Here is an 18013-nt window from a genome sequence, read left to right as displayed (position 1 = left end):
AGCGGTTCTTGAGAAATGAGTTTTTAATCCAGATTTAAAAGTGCATAGCTCTATTGCTTTCTTAATATCGGAAGGAGGATTGTTCCAGACGGCCACAGAAGCGTATTTGAAAGCCCGCGATTTAGTGACTGTCTTTGTGCAGTGGCTTGCCAAAAGCCGCCGCGAGGATAACCAGAGTTTGCGTGATGATGCTTTATGCTCCTTGACGAGATCAGCAAGGGATTGTGGTTAATTTGTGGCAAGAACTTTGTGTCTAATGAGTGCAAGCTTATAATGTATTTGTTCGTCAACTGGATGCTAATGCAGCTCGGTGAGCACTGGATGGACATGGTCAGAAAAATGGCATCCTAATATTGGAAGGAAGAGCATTCCAGACGGCCAACAGAAGCGCATCTGAAAGCACGCAATGCAGTGACCGTCTTTGTTCGTGTCGCGATTTGATATCTGAACCGGTCCTGACTTACTTTCCACCGCCTTTCACCAACCAGCACTGACAAAAGGACAGTAGATTATATATAACAGCACACGACGTATAAATCGCCATAAAAAAATAAACTCACGCGGTTAGAGGATTCAAGCTTGGAAGAAATGTAAACTGGGCCATTGTCGAGCAACACCGACCACGGGTTGAAGGTGGTACCCTTGCAGACTATTATGGTGGCGTTGTGCACACTCCTCCATTCATGCCGTTGTCGCCGGTGCAGTGCACGTTTACTTACACGTTGAACGGTAATTGATTTCACGGGTAATTTTGGTCTCGTTAAACCTGACGTGACCGTATTTAAGAAGATGACAGTCTGACACAAATAGTCATTGGAAACTCTATTTGAAAACTTGAAACTTTGTGCACTTAAATATTTCATTAATAAATTTCGGTAATTAGATTTTTTTTGCCCTTTCCTTCGGCTGCCATTGTTTGAGGACAGTTCATTTTGGCTGCACCGCATTCGCGAGAAATCGTTGGCATCGGCTCTTACTGCTTTTTTAATGGCTGTGCCAGGCTGGCAATTCACTTGATATTCCAGGTTTCGGTGCAGTACATCAATCATTGCGTGGTGTCGTGCTGCCAGCAGCAACGCTGATTGCCATCTCTCTCTCTTTTTTCTTTCTTTCCCTCCCTCCAGGTACTGGCAGATGCGGTGGCTCGATTGATCCAGGACAAGTTTGGCGAGCTAACCGACAATTTCACGTCGCCCAACGCTCGCCGGAAAGTGCTGGCTGGCATCGTCATGACTGCAGGTGGCCTGGGCGCGTTCGCTTGGGGGGGGGGGGAGGGAGGGCTTTGGGGCAATGGAAAAGTGGAGTGAGAAGGAAACAAAAAAACCAGCAAAGCTTCTCCCGTATTCCCTCTAACTCATGAGAAGGTGCTTATTACATTGTTACCACTCCAGCCACTGAGTTTAATTATCGTCATCTGCTTTTTGGATGGCGTCTCGGCTTTTTGGGGACGGCTCCGAAGTAGAAAGGCTCCGGGAAAGTGTGCGTGCGAACGTAACGTGCAAGTGCAGTCTTGCAAACGCAATCCCAAAAACACAATTGTGTTTTTAGTCTGAGCGGGAGGGGGGGTGGTGGTGGGTTGGCGGCACATAGGTTTGAGCAATGCGTCTTGAACCTAACAACCCGAGTTTGATTCCTAGCCTTGCCTAAAATCAGTGATGAGTGATATCTACAGCATTCTTGGACCCCTGCTTCACCAACGTACATTATCCATCGTGGTGAAACGTGGTAAAAAAAGCCCCTGACTGACACAATGTGGAGGGGTCTTCATCCAGCAGTCGATTGACAGTAAATTATTAAAATTTCTCTCTTATGAATAATAAACTGGTAAATTGCTATGTATGGAGATGGATAAAAATGCATTTTAAATATAGTGTCATCTTGCATGCAATTGCTGGGTTCAACAGTAAGAATCATGAATTTGCTTATTAATTTTAATGCATTTAGAGACAGCCGAATGTTTTGTTTTATATTGGGTCGTTCATGCAAATTACATGTCTCAATCGCTGAGGAACCACGGATCAGCTGGAAGGCAGCCAGGCAGTGAGCCGTCAATAACAATTGCCCAAGCCCTGCAGTCCTCTATATATTAAGATCAGTTTAACACCTAGTAGGCATTCACGACCAATATTATCCATAAAAAAGTTTTTTTGGGTTAGATCGCGCAAATATATAAATGTGTCGGTAATAGGCCACCATCCGACACAGCCAAATAGTAAAATTTGTCACGTAAACAAAACGTGCCAATTAGTTATTGCTTCAGCACGCAGTTGTTCAAGAGTAAACCCACAACATTTACAATTTGAGTACGACGTTTCACTGGGTGATTACAACCAACTTTATCAGGCAATTTTCCAGAATTGTGAACAAGTCTTACTGTTTTCAGTCTAAAATAGAGGAAAGGTGATGTCCTCACTGTGAGCCTATCATATTTTTTCGGAGGGAAACACTGTCCCATACAGACGACAGATATTAGTTCGTACTTGGCTTGCCACAATCTCACAGTATGGTTCCTTCATGCCCTCGGGAAGAGAGTTGTGCGAATGGTCCACCAACCCTCGCCTTCACAGTGCCACGTGCATAGCCACCACCGCCCGACAACATCCCACTTTAAAAATAATCTCATTTTGCACAAAATGATTGGGTTCAAAAAAGCAAGGAGAGCGGGAATGTGCAAGTGACAAAATATAAAGACAATGAAATATTGAAATCAAATGGTGGCAAAAATATTTATAGCGTATAATAATGAAACATTGTCACTTGAGGCTTAAAATCGACGTGGTGGTTTATTGTAGTAAGGAAAAATGGCGTACCGAAATATGAATGTTTAACCTCAGGACTACCTTCTGTGCCACTTACGGCAATGATCGCGCAATTGTAATCTGTTAATTCTCACGTTTTGTTTGTTTTCTACCCAAATGAACAAGAAACGTTTCAATTGACATGCTTACGAGTGCCGTTGGCCTTTTTCTCAACCACAAATGATTAAACTTGTAAAACGGTCCACGATGTATTACTTAAGAAGGTAAGGGCGCATTATGCGAGTCTTACATTTCTCCAGCTGTGGCCTTCCAGTTACGGCCCTATGTTATGTGTTTCACCACTGCTCACATGGTGAAAACTTGACACAAGTAGTGCGAAGCAAAAGCTTGAGGGTAGAAATGCTCAAAACAAGGCCTAACGCTCGGTAACCACATTTTGATTACGAGCGACTGCGAACACCTGCACGATACATTTCTCCGTCGATGTTATAAAGAAGCACAGAACACAGATATACTCTCCTTGCAGCACCAACGCTTGCTAGCCCTGAACACTCTAAATGTCGACGGGCTAACGGCAATCTCGGCAAGAACGGGTTACGTGCCGATTGGCCCTGGCGAACCGTTAACGTCGCGAGTAATCAGAGGGTCATTACTCCTGGGGCTCGGCTCCGAATAATGATTTATTTACGAACGTGCGCTCCGCTCGACTTATTTGCGGAGTCAGCGGCTGCCGGGCTTTTGCAAGCACCGCCACCACCGCCATGCGCATTGCCCTCCGGTGACGTCATTTTTGCGGAGGTAATTGCGGGGCAAGTGACGCTCAATCAAAGAGCGGCCATGGTAAGGCTGGTTTCACTTACGGCCGTCCCCCCGTAAAATGTAGGGGGAAATTGAATTATTGACGCTTGCCGTTCCACTCTTGCATGCAGGGCCTCTTGGTCAGGTGTAAAGAATTGACAACTGCGGCAGCTGTGAAACGATAGGTGGCGGTCGTAAAAAGCAAGTCTGTAATTGGCCCTGTTTGTCTTTTATAGTGTTGGCGATGCATGTAGCTCATTCATTACTGTGAAATATCGCACTAAGCAGGACCTGTCACTTACAATACGTGGTTCTGCCTGCACCGACGTCCTCCATTTAATATTTTAAAAGAAGTTTCAAGGGATATATTTCACGGTCCTTTTGCCGATTTATGAACAACGGATGAGGTCCAAAAATATAATAGTTGCGCATTTCGAACCCGATTTACATTGTGGAAAAACAAAAATGTTTCTGCAGATGTTACGCAAGTCGGGGATTGGGTGACTGCGTCCGTAGCAACTCGGTTCATCTTTCCGCATGAACAAATCTTATCCCCTCCTTTTTAACATTCAACAAAGAGCTGCGCTTGTGTCTCTTGTTTGGTTATCAAAGACAAAGAGACTTTGGCCATGAGCAGTCTAGATTTTGTCTAGCATTCTAAATGTAATACGTTACAGGATTCTTTGTAATTGTGAGAGAGATATTGATGTAAATGTGAGTGTATATACAGTTTCTTTTAAAACTAAAAGTCAAAGTGAAATGAATGTAATGCTTGACTTAAATGTCATTATTTTTCATTCCGGTGGAATATATCAAACGCTAATAATAACAAGCTTTATTTTTTGCCTCATAGCAAAAGATTAATCGGTCTTCATTCTTTTATTTCCTTGTTGCAAAAGCCTTTTCATACACACAAAAAACAACTGTACGTAGATGCAGGCATATATGTGTGCCGTTTCTGAACAACGCTCATGCAAAACTGACGTGTAGGATATAAAATGTGACTCTGTGTCAGGTGACGCGCAGGTTTTAAGTTGACTTTATGCTGCAGAAGCTGGACAGAAATGTTGCCCGCTTGGCGCGTCACAAACACCAACAATAGGTTTCTGAACATCGCCTGACAGATTTGGCTAGAATGCAGTACTGGTAAACTTGCTGGTGTTAGGCATATCCCGGGCATACCTTTTGTCGAGAGTCTTTCCGCTGTTATTGGCTGCCAGACTTACCATGGAGGGTTTTGATCACGGCGCTCGTCTTGAAGATTCACGACCTTTGCGTTAATAGACTTCACGTATGACTGTACTTCAGTCGGTGCATATTAGCTGCCTTGACATATGGATCTGAAGCGTGGGCACTTACAAAATGGCGCAAAACTTTAAATGGGTACAAAGAAGCGTGGAGAAGTATACGCGAGGAATTATGCTGAGAGGGAGAAAGATAAACGCATGGATCGGAGAGAGAATACAGGTTAGAGACGTCATGTTGAAAATAGGAAGTGGTCTGGGGCCGGGCAAGAAGGGGTGAAACTATTAAAACTATAAACTAAACTATTTATATCAGGTAAGGCCCACTGAGCTATTTAGCTCTTTTTTCAGAAGCGACCTGGCCACAAATGATAGCTCAACGAAGTGGCTTGTCATGTGGAAATTTATAGCAGCCAAATACTCTAAATGCATATTGATTCTAAATGTGGAAGGGAAAAACCGGAGGACCCGGCGAAAAATCCATGCGACTACAGGGAGAATATGCAAATTCCAAATATATAGGTGTCAGAATGGGGATCGAACCCACAACCTCCTGTATACCTGGCGAGGTATTTATAATCTCGCCACCATGGTGAGCTTGTCTTACTCGCCAGTGGTTGAGACTAATGACCGAGTGGCAACCTCAAGAGGAAAGATGCCTGACAGTGTGTGATAAGATATCCCATAGTGATAAATGCACTTCTGCAATGCTGATGATCCAGGTTGAAATCCTGACCACGATGCTCAACAGGAATAGGAATTGGCCTGGGCCTCACCCTGTGTAATTTTTTGTAAACCACAAGCACACTCCCGATCCCGTACCTCTGAATCTGCGCACACCTCCGATGAACATGGTTGGCTACGTATGGTGCGAAAGAAGTTCAACATACATACATACAGTACCTGGTGTGGTTCTGTGAACATTAGCAATGGGGAGACAAAGGTGTGCATGGCCACATTCACCCCACCAGGCCCCAGTCTTCATTTCTGCTCACCTACAGCACTATCTTTACGTGATCTTTAAGGAAGTGCATATCTATCCTTTTTGCTGTGATGCCCAGCAGCAATATAAAAAAGATATACGATAAACACACGTGATAGAGCAACAGCTAACACGTCGTGACATCGTGAGTGATGGATATAAAATCTGTTGATGTCGTAGAAAGGCTAGAAAGCTGACATTTGACACAAATACTCATCAAGGCTATGCTGAAAGCTATATAAATCTGAGAAAAAAAACCCCCCATCATTTTTCAATGTGGACTCAATGTTTTAAAGGTCGGCCTAAAGTTCTGCATTTAAGTTTCGTGAACACATGCAAACATACCATCCCCATCATCGGTGAACCAATTATTTCGCCTCTTCAGGGGGTGTGGAAAGCGGACAAAGCCGTTTAATCGTGTAACGTATAGCTGTTTGTTGCTCTTGGGCGTGTGCCATTGACGCGTTTATAACACGTTCAGAGTCGAGCGCTCGGTGGTGGCCCCATGGACTACGAGCGGGCAAGGGTTAGTGGGGTTTTGGGGCAGGGTGGTGAGGAAAACATTGACGAATTGCATGTGGGGGAGAAAACATCATAGCTTCTTGCCCCAGCGACGAAAGGAATTGTCTCGGCGCACATCATGCTGTAAGTACCGCCACGATGCAGACGGATTGATTCGAGCTTCCCTTACTCACCAGCTGGAAGGCGCGTCACTCTGAATGTGAAATGAAGCTCGCCCCTTGGTATGCCGGCGTACCGCCTGCGCATTCATCAATGATTAAAAGCCATCGCTGCTCGTCATTGATTGATGGTGATAGATGGCACCCTGGCGAGACCGGGGCTTATTGAGTGCGTTATGTATCGCTGCTTTGCTCGCTCTGGTTCAATGGAAATGCCAGACTTGAATTCAAGGGGGTCATTGTGGGCGGTGCTCTTGAAAATACCACCAACATCTCACCATCGCTTCCTTCGTTCTGCCAGATCCATTAGCCGTCGTACAGCAGACACCCAACCTGCATTGTATACATGAGCGCCACCCTATCCTCTTGATCCTGCACACGTTGTCCCAAACATTGCATCCAGCCCCCACTTCCTCATTGCATCTTTCAACACTTTCATTCTGAATGTTGACATTGCTTTCCTTAGCCTCCCATGCAATTATATAGTGTATTTTACATTACATATTCTTATGTTCCATGCTGGAGCCATATCAATATTCAAACATGTTTTCTTTTGCTTATGGTGCTTTCCCACCAGCTTTGCAAAAATAGCAAGGTAATGCAATGTGAAATCGAGCAGACGACGAGTTGACGTCTTGTTCTACAGGAATTCATTTAGGCGCGGTGCTCGCGCTGTGTGGCATCTATGTGAGAGTTCATGAGTTTATTTAGACTTCCCCCCCCCCCCCAAACATCAAAACATTTGGTTTTCAAAAAGAGCAGGTCGCTGGTTAATTAATGGCATCTTATCTCCATTGAGTCTTTAAACAAAGGGTGGAAAATCAAGGGTGTCATGCCGGTGGATCTTAATTACCTTTTAGAAGCAGTTCCTCGTGTGAAGCTCGTGTTAAGTGAACAATGCGGTGCTTTTGTCGGAATGATAAAAACTGCTTGAAGACACAGCGTCTTTGGCACTTTAAAATTAATTTTGTCACGCCGCTGCCGCTCCTCGCCGACTCTAATTCCATTGCAGTGGTGTAATGTGCGTTTTCCTCTTTAACGTTCAGTGACTACGTCTGTGTGTGTCTTGTCTGCACCTCTCCCTTCTCTTTTGCCCACCCGCAATGCACACGAGGGGGATATGTTTGTCCCTGTGTATACCCTTGTGTCTGTCTGTGTGTGCGCACACATGTTTGTTTGTGTATGCCTGTATGTAAGTGCGTGCGTTCCTGTGTTTGTTTCCTCTCCTGTATGTGCTCATGCATGCGTGTTTGTGTATGCACGCGTGTGTATGCATGCGTGCCTGTGCTTCCATGTGTGCATATCCTCCCGTGTGTGTGTGTGCGTGCGTGCAATGTGCTTGCATGTATGTGCGCGCGCTCGTCCGCTTGCGCGTGTGATGCGTGTGCAGGCCCGGATGTGAAGGACGCGCGAGTGATCTCGGTTTCGACGGGCACCAAGTGCATCAACGGCGAGTACATGAGCGACCGCGGGCTGGCCCTCAACGACTGCCACGCCGAGATCGTGTCGCGCCGCTGCCTTCTGCGCTTCCTCTACTCGCAGCTCGAGATGCTCGCCGGGTGAGGCGAGCGAAGCAAGAGTTTGCTGTGCTGTGGGGCGTGCGCGACGGGTGGGCTGGTTGTGAAGGGGGCCGCACGCGTGCGTATGTTAGGCTGCTCTCGCTGGTTAAGAGCGCGTGTGGAAGAGTTTAGTTCGAGGTACGAGTGTGTGGACTGGTGGGTTGAGAACATGCCGAAGGGTGTGTTTAATAGCTGTTGGCATGTGTGTGGGTTTGTTGGTAGTGTCAAAGTGTGGGTTGGATTACTCGGTTTGAATACACTCAGCAATTGTTTCCCACCTGGTTCGAAAACTTGGCAGGACCCTCCTGAAAGAGTCCTGAGCCTCAGGCTTTGCTAGGCAAAGAAGCTTAATAATATAAGTATAAGTGATCATGTAGAATGGTATGTTTGTGGTGAGGAATATATGCAAAAGGAGGTTGAATCTCTGGAAAAGAACTGTCAGAATATCCCAGGGTCAAAAATGTGTGATGCCTTATCTCCATTGGTTAGCCTAAGCCAGTTGTGGAAATTCCACCTTCCTGCGGTGGTGAGCAGTTCTCCCTGGAAGGATAAATCAGCGCTTCAGGTTGCACAGCACAGCAGCAACTTATCAAAACGTTGTTGCCTCGTTGAGAGTTGTGTTCATCACTGATCCATACAACACAGAGTCAGCAGTTTGATTTGTGCCGTTGAGTTGTTTATGCAGGAAATGATCAAAGTCTTTTCACTGATATTGTGCATCCAACTTCAGGATTGGATGATTTGTCAATATTTTGTTTTTCTGGTTTCACCCGCCATGCTCGGCAATTAAAAAACGGAGCTCTTTTTCCTGAGTTTCACTACTATGCAGGTCTCATCAAATAATTACTCTCACACATTAATGGGCTCTTGCAAATGTGGGTGTCAGTGTCACCGTCTAGACAGCGCTGCTGCCCTCTGACGACCTTCACTTGCTTGAGTGTTGTGCATGTGGAGGCCACTCATAGTTGGTGTGGGTCCACTGGTCACAAGATTGTAAGTAGGTGGTTGTGTGTGTGTCACAGGTTACGTGACATACATTGTGCACGTGCAGCCTATTTGGCATTCCATTGCTCGATGAGAAGCCTCCCCATTCATTGCAGGCAGTGAGGGTTCTTTGACCATACTTCACGCTGGTCAGTGTGTGTTTGTGTCAGTGAGGTTGGTACAGAACTGTGGGTTTTGCTGTACAAAACCTGCGACGCCTGTTTTATACATGCTGGTCACCCATCCAAGCACTATCCAGGTTCAACGCCGCTTGGCTCCTAAGGTCTAATGGGACTGAGTGCATTCTGGGTGATATGGTCATATGCATGCATAATCATATCTAATATCTACTATAAAAGCTCCACATTTTATCCTGTGCAAATCTCAGTGGGCCTTACCTGGTTACATCAATGACATTCAAATCGAGTATACACGACAGACAATTATTTGCAGACCCCTCTTAGTTTGCTGCGGCTCCCCGCATTAACAAGATAATTTTGCAAGGTTTGCATGTGGTTTCTCAGCAGACAACTACAGATAATCCGACATGAGCGGTTTTTAAAGTCTGCATTTGCACATGATATTTACAAAGTGTATAATACATCCTATCCTTCTGGCTTGTGACGTTTAACCGTTTTATCTTGCATGCCGTACAGATCTTTTCAGGGATTGCTGCTTGATTCGTCTATTCATGTTTTAATGCTCATATTCCTGGTCTCACAAACACACACACACACACAATTATTTACCAATTGTGCTTATAATGGCATGATGTCCCAAGATGCAGATATATCCATTTGGAACTCTCACAAAAGAGTGCCTCCTTTACTATCGAGCACTACTTCTCAGGTCCCTCCACATGTCCTTTTAACCTTTTCCCATTCCGATGATGTACCTGCACATTATAAAAAAAAAACCCGAAAGAATTACTAAAGTAAAATAATGATGACGGACGCTTGTGTTGCGCCCGAAATGTCGTGATTACATTTTTATTTATTTTTTTATACCTACGTGACTTTACCGAAAGCACCAAAGAGTACTAAAGTAAAATAACTATCGGTACCGAGGCTCCCACAATGCCACGCGGGAGGACGTGTGGGCGCCAGCTGTGGTAGAGTGCGGTCGCGACGCTACTATTCTCTGTGGTGAGTGCAATGTCTTTCAAAACAACGGCTCTACGCCTCTAGATTCAAAGGTGAACGGGACACCCACCCTGCAACTTGCAGGTGTCTCGGAACGGGAAAAGAATGGGTTAACTTCACAAGGAGCGCATTCTGCTTGTCGAGGAGTCCGTCGTGTGCCAGTCAAACTGGAAAGTTTATTTATTTATTAATTTTCAGAGCTGGAACTTGACAAAAATTTATGTCATTATGTTTATGTCACAATGCAGTGTGTTTTATACGTTTGGCAATGCTACTGCCACTTCATCTTCTTTGCGCTGTCCTCCAGACAGTCTCGTCCCTTCACCTGATGAAAGCCGCTTGTGTTGTGGCCGAAACGTCGTGAGAATTTTATTGTGTTATTTTATTTTATCAATTTATGATTTTATTCTCATTCTACGTGACTTTACCGAAAGAACCAAAGAAGATGAATCCTTGCAGTCACGAAAGCTTTCAATCGAAATCTACTGCCACTTGTTTTAGGGTTTAGAAATGGTGTGCAGGCTACGACCTAGTTTACAGTTTACGAGTGTCGTGCATGCAATATGTCCCCGATTTAGAATCAAACCATCTCTTTACTTGTTAGGATTGTTTTGAAACATATTTCAGTGCCAATTGCTTTCTAAAAAAATATTTTTATGAATATGTTTTTATGGGTAATTTGGAGGGTGAGGTGTGGGTGTTGAGTGGAGTGTCGTGCAAATGGGTGAGTGCTGGGGAGAAGTGGAGAGGTGTGGGTTGTGTATTAATGGGAGGCGGGTGAGTGGTTGTGAAGGGGTTAGGTGGTAAGTATGCCGAGGTGCTTTCATTATGTGCTTTATAAAGACGGTCACTACATCGCGGGCTTTCAGATGCGCTCCTGCGGCCGTGTGGAACACTTCCGATATTAGGAAGCCACTGGAGCTATTGACTTTTAAATAATTTAGATTGAATACTCGTTTATTGAGAATAACTTTTTGTGTTTAGGTGTCCTTCCCACACACCTATTAGCACGGTTGTCTGCATACACTGTGAAAGAAGTTCAACATGCAATATCTTACCTATAAATGTCATTTTTTGTCTGTGTGTGTGTGTGTGGACACGCCTTATGACGCATTTAACTCACAAACTGCTGGGTTTATGTTTCCACAAACTACACACGTACAACACAAAGCCCCCGACCGACAAATCGCTATTTCTTTTTCCCATCCGTCAAATGTAAAGTAGATAAATTAACAATTTATTACTAAATTTTGATTTAAAGCTTTCGTGACTGCAGTAATTCATATTCTTAGTTTTTTCGGTAAAGTCACGTTGAAGAGAAACAACAAAATAACAAAATATATATAAAACAATAAAAAATTCTCACGACGTTTCGACCATAACTCAAACGGTCATCATCAGGTGTGTCGGTTTGCATAAATTTATTTTGAAAACGGCACATTTATTTATTTATTTAAAAATAACGCTTGCGTCACGCGCAACGATGGCAGTTTGCCAGGACTAGTCCATCTATTTTTTGAAAAGAGGAGGGGGGAGACGAAATTTGTTTTTATGTATGCTGTCTGAAAGGCACTGTAAGCGTGAACAATCAATCAAGAACTGAAATGATTTATCAAATCTTTCCAATGATTGCTAAGATAGAATCCATCTTCTCGGTTGAAATTGTCTCTGTGTTTGTATATGTGGATAGCCTCATGAACGAATCTCTCATGGAAGCCAGATGGCTTACAAAGAACCTCCGTCTTGGAAAAGTCAATGGCATGTGAGCCTACTGAATTAGAACAATGATCTGCTACGGCCGAGGTGTTGGTCCTACCGTGTTTAAGGTCTGCTTTATGTTCACGAATGCGGTCCGAGATATGGCGTTTGGTTTCTCCAATGTAACTACTACCACAGAGGCAACTTAGTTTGTAGACACCAGGGTATTGTATGTCCGGAATCACATCTTTTACAGACGGAACCAGATCACGGATTTTATGTAATGTGTTGAAACGGACCTGGATCTTGTGTTTATTCAAGATTTTGGAGATCTTTTTTTTTTTTGTGATCCCAGCAATGTAGGGTAAAGTGATGGTTTTGAAAGGCTCCTCAAGAGGGTTCTTCTTCATGGTTTGAGTGATAGCTTTGCGGATTGTATAGTCGGAGTAACCATTAGCCCTAAGAGCTTGGTGTACGTGCTTGAGTTCACTGCTTATGTGTTCCTGGTCGGATATGCATTGGGCTCTATGATACAAAGTCTTGATGAGAGAATTCTTCTGTGATGGATGGTGGTGGGAATCCGGTTTCAGATAAGCATCCGTATGGGTAGCTTTCCTGTAGACAGAGTGGCTCATTGAACCATCAGGTCTCTTTTTAATTAGGACATCCAAAAAAGGTATCTTGCCATCTATTTCGACTTCCATGGTAAATCTGATGGCTGGGTGTATGGAATTGATGTGGTCGAAGAATTGGTCTAGAGCAGGCCGGCCATGTGGCCAGATGACAAAAGTGTCATCCACGTACCTCTTCCATAAGGTTGGGCGCAGAGTGGCAGTCTGGATGGCGTCAGTCTCAAATTTCTCCATGAAAATGTTAGCTATAACTGGAGAAAGGGGGGAGCCCATTGGGGTGCCCTCAGTTTGTTTGTAGAAAGTTCCATTCCAAGTGAAGTATGTATTGGTTAAACAGTGTCTCACCAGGGGGGGTACCTCAGTGTTTAGTCCTTGATGAACCAAGTCTTCAATGATTGCAATGGTGTCAGGTACAGGAACCTTGGTGAATAAGGAAACTACATCAAAACTGACAAGCAGGTCGTCTGGGGACAGGGAAATACCCTTGATTGTTGATACCAGGTGAGTAGAATTTTGTACCGCAGAGGTGGTCTTTCCAGTGAAAGGACGCAGGATTTCAGACAAAAAACGAGCTAGTTTGTAGGTGGGGGAGCTGATAGTAGAGACTATGGGACGAAGAGGTGTATCAACTTTATGTATTTTTGGTAAGCCGTATAATCTTGGTGGCCTGGCAGCAGAAGGTTTCAACGAAAACTGTTTAGATTGATCAATTAATGCGGTTGAATCAGAAATTATTTTGTTGGTTTGTGTGACGAGGCTGTTGGTGGGATCTCTTTTTATTTTTGTATAACTACCATCGTCGAGTAATTCTTTAATTTTGTTGTTGTATTCTATTTTATCCATGATAACAGTAGCATTGCCTTTGTCAGCTGAGAAAACTACAATATCATTCCTATTTTTTAATTTATATAATTCAAAACGCTCATCTTTGCTGAGGTTGCTAGCTGGCATCTTAGCGTTTTTGAGGGTTGCAGCGATTTCAGATCTTGCTACGTCTGCAGCGATGTGACCCAGGCCCCTGAGAGCAACGTCTACTTGGGCAATTATATCATTAACTGGTATGTGTTTAGGTGTGACTGCAAAGTTTAGACCTTTAGCTAAAACGGACTTCAGACCATCGGAAATAGAACTGTTACTGCGATTAATTACGACTTTATTAACGTCTAACTTTTTGGTGTGTGGGTCCGGTCTTTTGTTGAAGAGGAGGTTAAATTTGGAAATCAGGTTTTCCTTACATTTGGTCGACATAGTAGCAGCTGAAGAGGCAGTCATATTGTCTACATGTTCCCAATCCGATGTGGACATTATTGCCGTCAATGATAAGTGTGATTTGTAGAGTGTCTTGTCTAACTGATCTAGTTCTGTGCGTATAAGTCTGATTTTTTCTGAGATAAGAGCTAAGCTAGTTTTCTTTTCAAAACTAGCTTAGCTCTTATCTCAGAAAAAATCAGACTTATACGCACAGAACTAGATCAGTTAGACAAGACACTCTACAAATCACACTTATCATTGACGGCAATAATGTCCACATCGGATTGGGAACATGTAGACAATATGACTGCCTCTTCAGCTGCTACTATGTCGACCAAATGTAAGGAAAACCTGATTTCCAAATTTAACCTCCTCTTCAACAAAAGACCGGACCCACACACCAAAAAGTTAGACGTTAATAAAGTCGTAATTAATCGCAGTAACAGTTCTATTTCCGATGGTCTGAAGTCCGTTTTAGCTAAAGGTCTAAACTTTGCAGTCACACCTAAACACATACCAGTTAATGATATAATTGCCCAAGTAGACGTTGCTCTCAGGGGCCTGGGTCACATCGCTGCAGACGTAGCAAGATCTGAAATCGCTGCAACCCTCAAAAACGCTAAGATGCCAGCTAGCAACCTCAGCAAAGATGAGCGTTTTGAATTATATAAATTAAAAAATAGGAATGATATTGTAGTTCTCTCAGCTGACAAAGGCAATGCTACTGTTATCATGGATAAAATAGAATACAACAACAAAATTAAAGAATTACTCGACGATGGTAGTTATACAAAAATAAAAAGAGATCCCACCAACAGCCTCGTCACACAAACCAACAAAATAATTTCTGATTCAACCGCATTAATTGATCAATCTAAACAGTTTTCGTTGAAACCTTCTGCTGCCAGGCCACCAAGATTATACGGCTTACCAAAAATACATAAAGTTGATACACCTCTTCGTCCCATAGTCTCTACTATCAGCTCCCCCACCTACAAACTAGCTCGTTTTTTGTCTGAAATCCTGCGTCCTTTCACTGGAAAGACCACCTCTGCGGTACAAAATTCTACTCACCTGGTATCAACAATCAAGGGTATTTCCCTGTCCCCAGACGACCTGCTTGTCAGTTTTGATGTAGTTTCCTTATTCACCAAGGTTCCTGTACCTGACACCATTGCAATCATTGAAGACTTGGTTCATCAAGGACTAAACACTGAGGTACCCCCCCTGGTGAGACACTGTTTAACCAATACATACTTCACTTGGAATGGAACTTTCTACAAACAAACTGAGGGCACCCCAATGGGCTCCCCCCTTTCTCCAGTTATAGCTAACATTTTCATGGAGAAATTTGAGACTGACGCCATCCAGACTGCCACTCTGCGCCCAACCTTATGGAAGAGGTACGTGGATGACACTTTTGTCATCTGGCCACATGGCCGGCCTGCTCTAGACCAATTCTTCGACCACATCAATTCCATACACCCAGCCATCAGATTTACCATGGAAGTCGAAATAGATGGCAAGATACCTTTTTTGGATGTCCTAATTAAAAAGAGACCTGATGGTTCAATGAGCCACTCTGTCTACAGGAAAGCTACCCATACGGATGCTTATCTGAAACCGGATTCCCACCACCATCCATCACAGAAGAATTCTCTCATCAAGACTTTGTATCATAGAGCCCAATGCATATCCGACCAGGAACACATAAGCAGTGAACTCAAGCACGTACACCAAGCTCTTAGGGCTAATGGTTACTCCGACTATACAATCCGCAAAGCTATCACTCAAACCATGAAGAAGAACCCTCTTGAGGAGCCTTTCAAAACCATCACTTTACCCTACATTGCTGGGATCACAAAAAAGATCTCCAAAATCTTGAATAAACACAAGATCCAGGTCCGTTTCAACACATTACATAAAATCCGTGATCTGGTTCCGTCTGTAAAAGATGTGATTCCGGACATACAATACCCTGGTGTCTACAAACTAAGTTGCCTCTGTGGTAGTACTTACATTGGAGAAACCAAACGCCATATCTCGGACCGCATTCGTGAACATAAAGCAGACCTTAAACACGGTAGGACCAACACCTCGGCCGTAGCAGATCATTGTTTTAATTCAGTAGGCTCACATGCCATTGACTTTTCCAAGACGGAGGTTCTTTGTAAGCCATCTGGCTTCCATGAGAGATTCGTTCATGAGGCTATCCACATATACAAACACAGAGACAATTTCAACCGAGAAGATGGATTCTATCTTAGCAATCATTGGAAAGATTTGATAAATCATTTCAGTTCTTGATTGATTGTTCACGCTTACAGTGCCTTTCAGACAGCATACATAAAAACAAATTTCGTCTCCCCCCTCCTCTTTTCAAAAAATAGATGGACTAGTCCTGGCAAACTGCCATCGTTGCGCGTGACGCAAACGTTATTTTTATATATATAAATAAATAAATGTGCCGTTTTCAAAATAAATTTATGCAAACCGACACACCTGATGATGACCGTTTGAGTTATGGTCGAAACGTCGTGAGAATTTTTTTATTGTTTTATATATATTTTGTTATTTTGTTGTTTCTCTTCAACGTGACTTTACCGAAAAAACTAAGAATAATTTATTACTATTTTAAGCAGTTCCTTTTATAAGCAGAGGGTGGCGCCAAAGCACGCCTATGCGCATGCGTGAGAACTCTGACTCGGTGGGGGGTGGGGGGAAATTCTCAATTGCGTTCAAAATGCAACAAAAAACAACGCTGAGGTCAATTCTAAAAATAATGTGTCTTGTCCCCCCCCCCACCCCAATGTGTGCAGTTACTACTATAGAGTCGGGAGATACTACTACTGTAGTGCGGGGGGATGGTGGGGGGGGTTAGCGGCCCAACCCCAGCCGGCCAAGGTGCCAGCTCGGCCGGCTGGGCAAGCTAGGCGAGACCAGGGGCTCTGCACGGACTAGGCCTCACCACGGCACTCTCTTGAGTAAGCAGATACTGCTATAGAGTAAGCTGATGCTGCTATACAGTCAGCAGATACTACTATAGCATTAGTTACGACTATCGTCGGTAGATACTACTATAGAGTTAATAGCTACTATAGATTCAGTCGATACTACTTTAGTCAGTAGTTACTACTATAGTCGGTAGATACTACTATAGAGTCGGTATATAATACTACAGTCTGTAGATACCACTATAGTAAGTAGATACTGCTGGAGTCAGTAGATACTGATATCAGCAGGTACTGCTATAGTCAGCAGACATTATAAAGTTAATATTTACCACTATAGTCAGTTTATACTACTTTAGAGTCAATATTTACTACTGTAGAGTTAGTAGTTACTACTATAGAGTCAGTAGATACCGCTACAGTCAGTAGATACCGCTACCGTCAATCAGATACTACTGTAGAGTCAGTAGATACTACTGTAGAGTCAGTAGATACTACTGTAGAGTCAGTAGATACTACTGTAGCATTAGTATTTACTACTATAGTCAGTGGATACTACTACTATAGTCAGTCGATACTACTACAGTCTCTCCCCCCTTGCTCCTCTGGTCTATTAGCACTTTTTTTCTGTTTTCCCCCCCGTGTCCACACTCAGCTTCCCACTTCTAGCCCCACCCACTTCCCCCCCCCCCCAGCCTCAAGTCCTCTTCCCCTTGTGCTCATGCCGCCCCCCTACCTCACCCCCCCCCCCTCTCTCTCCCCCTTTGCTCCTCCCATCTTTCTTACCTATATAACCTCTTGCCACGGCAGCTCTCCCGCCTACTTCACCATTTTCTTGCTGTGGGTGTTTCACCTGATGAGAGGATCGCTTGTGTTGCGATCGAAACGCCGTGATTTGTTTTATTTTATTTCTACCTACGTGACTTTACCGAAAGAACCAAAGAATATAGATGCTACTATAGTCAGTAGATAATACAACAGTCAGTAGATTCCACTACAGTCAATACATACTGGTACAGAGTCAGTAGTAACGACTATAGAGTCAGTAGATACTGCTATAGAGTCAGCAGATACTACTATAGTCAGCGGATACTACTATGGAGTTAGTAGTTACTACTGGGCTCGGTAGATACTACTGTACAGTCAGTAAAAACAACTACAGAGTCAGCCGATACGACTATAGTTATTCGATACTACTATAGAGTCAATAGATGCTACTATAGTCAGTAGATACTACTGTAGAGCCAGATACTACTATAATGTCACTAGATACTACTCTATTGTATGTAGGTATAGATGCCTACGCGGAAACCTTTTAGATCATCTATTTACC

General features: G+C 43.7%; 1 protein-coding gene across 6 annotated transcripts in view; it reads left to right on the top strand.

Annotated features, from left to right (window-relative positions):
• The window catches only part of LOC116948680 (double-stranded RNA-specific editase 1-like), a 106121-nt gene that overhangs the window by 57874 nt on the left and 30234 nt on the right, over positions 1-18013 (top strand). For all 6 annotated transcript variants that reach the window (XM_032965609.2, XM_032965610.2, XM_032965611.2 and 3 more), the window contains 2 exons: positions 1125-1239; positions 7854-8022. In XM_032965609.2, the coding sequence (XP_032821500.1) occupies positions 1125-1239; positions 7854-8022 (284 nt within the window). The remainder of the gene's footprint in view (positions 1-1124; positions 1240-7853; positions 8023-18013) is intronic.

Source organism: Petromyzon marinus, chromosome 34, assembly GCF_048934315.1.
Source record: "Petromyzon marinus isolate PM22_M1 ecotype Great Lakes invasive population chromosome 34, UKy_Petmar_22M1.pri1.0, whole genome shotgun sequence".
NCBI classification, from domain to species: Eukaryota; Metazoa; Chordata; class Hyperoartia; order Petromyzontiformes; family Petromyzontidae; genus Petromyzon; species Petromyzon marinus.
This window is presented reverse-complemented; position numbering and strand designations above follow the sequence as displayed.